General features: G+C 53.0%; 1 protein-coding gene across 1 annotated transcript in view; it reads left to right on the top strand.

Annotated features, from left to right (window-relative positions):
* UCP2 (uncoupling protein 2 (mitochondrial, proton carrier)) overlaps positions 1-5,886 on the top strand; it is a 7,005-nt gene extending 1,119 nt beyond the window's left edge. The window contains exons 2-8 of the mRNA XM_010848849.1: positions 293-449; positions 2,796-3,019; positions 3,176-3,386; positions 4,269-4,463; positions 4,545-4,646; positions 4,950-5,130; positions 5,446-5,886. Of these exons, the coding sequence (XP_010847151.1) occupies positions 2,894-3,019; positions 3,176-3,386; positions 4,269-4,463; positions 4,545-4,646; positions 4,950-5,130; positions 5,446-5,560 (930 nt within the window). The 5' untranslated portion in view covers positions 293-449; positions 2,796-2,893 and the 3' untranslated portion in view covers positions 5,561-5,886. The remainder of the gene's footprint in view (positions 1-292; positions 450-2,795; positions 3,020-3,175; positions 3,387-4,268; positions 4,464-4,544; positions 4,647-4,949; positions 5,131-5,445) is intronic.
* Positions 5,887-5,995: the final 109 nt, after the last annotated feature.

Below are 5,995 nucleotides of genomic sequence, written 5' to 3'. Positions count from 1 at the left end.
GAATTACACTAAAGCAGAAATCTCAAAGAGCAATGTGTGATACTAAGAGATCAGACCAGAGAGAGAGGACTTCTGGGTTCATCCCTTCCTCCCATGTGTCTGTCCCTCTCCTCCACTGTGTGAACTTAATTAGCCCCCAGCTGCCTGTGGGAGATGGACCCTGTTCCCTACCCTCACATCCCCCAGGCAAGGACTGAATACGCTAATGTGCCTTGGGCCTTTTCCTTTTGCTGGGTTTGTATTCCTTTTAAGGCCCATTCCCCTTTCTAAACTCTCCTCCTTTGCTCTACAGGACACATAGTATGACCATTAGATATTTCGTCTACCAACCATTTTCCATGGAAAACCAAAGGGATCAGGCCATGATAGCCACTGGCAGCTTTGAAGAACGGGACATCTTTAGAGAAGCTTGACCTTGAAGACCTCAGCGTGGGACCTAACAAAGCCGGGTAAGAGTCCAGTCTAAAGGAGGAGTCTTCTACTGCCTCAGCCCTGTGGTCTGGGGGCAGGATCAGAAGGATATTAACAAAAATAACTAGCACCACCATCCCAGTAAAGTCACTCTTAGAGTTCACAAAGCACCTTCCTATATCCTTGGTCTTCTTCTGGCCCTTAAACTGACCCTGACAAGCCAAGGATGGTAATCCCCATGTTACAGAGGAGGAACAATGAGGCCCCAATGGGACAGTGATTAGCTCCAGGAATTCAGCAGCAGAGGAGAACCTAGTGTTCTAAATACATATTGTTGACTCAAGCTTTTGACTACCCTTGAGATTTCGATTAGGAATCAGATGTATGTTTTGGACTGTCCCTGAGACTGCGATAATCAGGTAAAACTGGTTATTTGCTGGTGAGTAATATATGATTAATTCTTTCCAGTTAGACCTTAATCTTCTTAGTAGGGTCTTTAGCACAGGTACCTTTGCTTCCCATACCTGTGCCTCTGAAGGACCTGACTTATGGCAAACCCAAGGCAATATTCAAAATGGCAACTTAGCCTTTGCATTTGTCGCCAAGATGGGCTGGGTCTTATATTTCTCTGACCCTCACAACACATTGCAACCTAGATCAAGGTCAGGACATGATTGACTCATGTTGTTATCATGTCTCCAATGCCCAGAAGGGATGCCTTTTTTGCCTGAACCTTCTCAGAACTGTCATATTGTCACAAGAGAACTGGGATGTTGGACTTCCTCATGAAAGGCCCTGCCTGGGCCTGGGGCTGAGAGAACAGGAAAGAAATGACCTGGACACCAGTGTAAAGCAAATTGTATAAGCTTTGGAGCCTGCAGACAGGACTCTTACTAAGTTCCCTCACAGGGCTGCTCTGAGAAGTAAGTGAGCTAATAGAATGTGCCAGAGGGATGAGGAAAGGTGTGGAGCACTTCCTGGGGGATGAGAATGTCAGGGCAGGGACTCTGGGGGTTCGGGAACACCTTCATCAACCCCTTCCGCTGCCTGAGTGCAGCCTTCACTGAGCCTCATGTGAGCCAGGCTCCAGGGAAACATGAATAAGGCCAGCAGCCGAGTGGTGAGTAGCTTTTAGATTTCCCGTTTGCCCAGCCACCTGGGATGAGAGGCCCAGGAGGAGGAAGCCTGGTGAACATTTTGCTTCCATCGGTCTGTGTGTTCACTACTGTCACCACATCATTCCTCTGTTGGCCAGCTCTTTCCTCACATCCCCAGCAACAGGGATAGCCAATTAGGTGGGGCTCAGAGTAGCCACTCCTCGTCAAAGTAAACTCAGGGGAGAGAAGCAGGTCACCCTCCCCCACTGGGGTGCTGGGCTCACTTCCTCCCAAGGCAGGGGAGGAGGGTGTTTTTCCAGTTCTGAAAACAAAATGGGGGTTTTGGTTTCCTTCGTCATTCTTTATAGCTCTGACCTGCACTACTTCCCCATCCCCACCTCTCATGAAGACATGGCTCCCCCTGTATTATAGGATGAGAGGAAACTGGCCAGAGAGGGAGTAGTTTTCCTGTGTTTCACAGTAGGCTGGGGGAGGGAGGAAGATACTCTTAGCCCTAAGAACAGCACAGTACCCTTCAAGGCCCAGCTGAATGTTACCTTTGCTGAGTCATTTCTGACCACCCACCCTTTCTTCTCTCACAGTGGAGGTGGATGGTCCCTCCTTTGAATTTTGAGAATATGTTTCTGCAAGCCCCGAATGCAGCTTGAAACACCTGCCCACCCCCAGTGCCAGACAATAAGCCTCCCTCTAGGGTAGATATTGTCTCAGTGAACCAGTGCCTGGCAAAGCGAACTCATTGAAAGAGTGACTCTAGAGAGCCCAAGCTGTGTGTGGGCTGGTGGGCTCTGAGAAAGCCTGAGACCAAATTGAAGGGGCTGAATAGGTCTTGTTCACTCCTTTTCTTCTAGACTTAGACAATTCCAGACTCATAGGAACCTCTTCTGCTTAAGACATTCAGGGCATAATGCCTGTGGGTTTGTACCTTCCCCCCTCATCTGCCTGCCCTCTAGACAGAGCTGCAGAATCAGGAACATGAGCATCAGAGAAATCTGTAGCCCACAGACAAAGGGCTGGGCCAATGCCTGTTTGTGAGGCAGGACAGCTGTGATCCGGATACTCCACGTGGTGAAGGAGAGGACTTCTCAGACAGAAATTACTTCTCCAGCCCCTGTTTGAGTACCTGTGGAGCTCACTCCTATTTGCCCTCGAGGGGCAGCTCTGAGCCCTTGCTTAGGGGGGTGATGCTATCAGAGAAGGTAGGGGTGGGATAGTAAGAGAAGTTCTGGAGGTTCGGCTGCTGATGGACCTTATCTCTCCTTGGCTTAGTCTCCGGCAGAGTTCCTCTGTCTCGTCTTGTTGCTGACAGAAGGTGCCCCCTTCTCCAGTTTTTGTTCATCTCCTGGGAGGTTGCAGGAATCGTCATTATGGTTGGGTTCAAGGCCACAGATGTGCCCCCTACAGCCACTGTGAAGTTCCTGGGGGCAGGCACAGCTGCCTGCATTGCTGACCTCATCACCTTTCCCCTGGATACTGCTAAAGTCCGGCTACAGGTGAGTGAATGAAGCCTGCATTTCTGAGCGTAGCTAGTCCACTCCCTCCCCAGGACACAGACTCTTCAAGGGCCAGTGGGGTTTTGGGGACCATAAATTTTAGAGCACAGGGATGGCAGAAGATGGGGAGGGCAACCACCTGCCTTGGCCTTGCAGATCCAAGGAGAAAGGCAGGGGCCAATGCAGGCTGCGGCCAGTGCCCAGTACCGCGGGGTGCTGGGCACCATCCTGACCATGGTGCGCACCGAGGGCCCCCGCAGCCTCTACAGCGGGCTGGTCGCCGGCCTGCAGCGCCAGATGAGCTTCGCCTCCGTCCGCATCGGCCTCTACGACTCCGTCAAGCAGTTCTACACCAAGGGCTCTGAGCGTGAGTGTGGAGCTGGGCCACAGGCCTCTTGGCCTCTTCTCAGTGATGGTCGATCCTAGTTGTTCCAGCCTCACAGTTCCTTTAGGCCCCAAGACCTCTAGGAGGAATTTCAGATTAAAGGTCCCTGATTCTTCTTATAATTCCCAGGCTGAGTCAGGCTCTGAGCAGGGCATCAGCTCGTGACAGTTTTCACAACCACTTCGGGAGCAGGTGGTATCATCCCTGTGTTCCAGCAGGAGAGGCTGAGGCTTACCTGGGGTGGGGGAGGGGACTCGGCCAAGGGCTCACAGTGAAGAGCCAGGAAACTCCCAGGACTTCTGCTTTCAAGGCCAGTGCTCTTCCATTTCACCTTCTCAGCATGCCACATTCACCCCCCAGCTTACACTTGTGGAATCCCATGTCAGGGAAAAGTAGATGAGGGATGAGAACCCAAGTCCTGTGAATCCCAGTCTGAGAAAGCCTTTCATGTTTGTCAAATGGAAATGATTCTCAGGAATCCCCTGGTGGTCCAGTGGTTAGGGCTTTCACTGCTGGGGCCTGGGTTCAGTCCCTGGTCAGGGAACTAAGATCGCACAAGCTATGCAACGCAGCCAAAAAAAAAAAGTTTCTGATTTCTCAGGGCCGTTTAGCAGGTGAAATGAAGTGAATAGAAATGCTTTATGAAAGAAAATAGCATTAAGTCTCATTTTGTCCTGTTCCTTGCTCTGTCCTAGTGCCCAGCACATAATAGACACTGTATAATGCAAGACATTCTTAGAGCAGAGCTGGCCTGGGTCTTAACAGGGGACAGTGAAGACAGATTTCAGTGATGTGGTTCTGGTGAGGCGAGGTGGACACTAGTGGAAGCCCAGCTGGCCACTGACCCCCATGGCTTTCCGACAGATGCCGGCATCGGGAGTCGCCTCCTGGCAGGCAGCACCACCGGTGCCTTGGCCGTGGCCGTGGCCCAGCCAACGGATGTGGTGAAGGTCCGGTTCCAAGCGCAGGCCCGAGCTGGAGCTGGCCGGAGGTACCAGAGCACTGTTGAGGCCTACAAAACCATTGCCCGAGAGGAGGGGTTTCGGGGACTCTGGAAAGGTGTGTACCAGCTGTTTTCTCTTCCCCGTCTTCCTCTTCCCCTACTCCCTGGTCTCACATAGACACCGTTTCCTCCCGTAGGGACATCTCCCAATGTCGCTCGCAATGCCATTGTCAACTGTGCTGAGCTGGTGACCTACGACCTCATCAAGGACACTCTCCTGAAGGCCCACCTAATGACAGGTGAATTAGGGGAGATGATGCTGAGTCTTACCCTTCCCCCAAAGCAGGAGGTAGTGTGGATCTGCCTGGAGACCACATCCTTCATCCCATTTCCCCTTTGCTTATGCAATGAGTTTCTCTCACTGAATTGAAGCCATGCACCTTGAGGCCCTGAGGCTACATGGGCAAAACGACTCAGAGGCACTGGGAGAGGTTCCCACTGGAGTCTCTGGGTCTAAAACCACGAGACCGTAGTTATTTCAATCATCTCCTTCTGGAATTATCGGGGGAGGAGTCCTGATGCCTCCTACTCCTCCTTGGCAGACGACCTCCCTTGCCACTTTACTTCTGCCTTCGGGGCGGGCTTCTGCACCACCGTCATCGCCTCCCCTGTCGACGTGGTCAAGACGAGATACATGAACTCTGCCCTGGGCCAGTACAGCAGCGCTGGCCACTGCGCCCTCACCATGCTCCAGAAGGAGGGACCCCAAGCCTTCTACAAAGGGTGAGACTCTGACCTGCCCCTCCCAGTTCTAGGCCTCCTGCCCCCTGTACCTGTCACACAAATGAGAGAGAACCACTGGGACTGAGTGGCAACCACACGCAACAGTTTCTGATCCTGGTCCTGGCATTCTCATACTCTTAACTCCTCCCTCCTGGAGCTGCCATCATGCCTGTTTTATGGGTGTTAGAATGGAGACTCACAGGGGACTGTTGCCCACAGCTCCATTTCTTGGGCCACCCCGACTTCCTGGGAGACAGAGCATCTGTCAGGATGCCAGGGCGAATTAGAGACGACCTGTGTTTTCTCACCCTCTAGGTTCATGCCCTCCTTTCTCCGCTTGGGATCCTGGAACGTGGTGATGTTCGTCACCTACGAGCAGCTGAAGAGGGCCCTCATGGCTGCCCGTGCTTCCCGGGAGGCTCCCTTCTGAGCAGCTGCTGACCTGATCAGCGTTGGCTCTGGCTGCAGCCTGGCCCTGCTTCCTTTTCCTTCCTCCCCTTCTCCCCTTCCCTCTCTCCCCATCCCTCTCTTCTGCTCCCTCTCCCACCACCTCCCTTCCCCCTCCCCACGTTCTCACCCCTTAGCTCCCTGTAGCCTCTCACAGTCCAGGTGGACTTGACCCCAGCTGACACTGTGGAGAGCCTGGCACCAGCCAGGATCTCAAGCCCCCAGTCCCCTAGAAAGCCCTCAGCCTGACTCTTCTTCCTGCCCCCGAGCCCAACTAGCACATCACCCATAAAACAAGCTCAACCTTGGTGTCTCCTCCCTCTCTATCACCACAGATCTTGGTCTACTGGGCCCTTTTGGCACCTGGTGGGCAGGGGAGGAGCCACCTGATTTGGAAAGGGGAGCGGGCTCATCTTCC

The sequence above is a fragment of the Bison bison genome, unplaced genomic scaffold (assembly GCF_000754665.1).
Source record: "Bison bison bison isolate TAMUID 2011002044 unplaced genomic scaffold, Bison_UMD1.0 scf7180017864276, whole genome shotgun sequence".
Lineage (NCBI taxonomy): Eukaryota > Metazoa > Chordata > Mammalia > Artiodactyla > Bovidae > Bison > Bison bison.
Note: the sequence above shows the minus strand (reverse complement) of the source record. Positions and strands in the feature narration are given on the sequence as shown.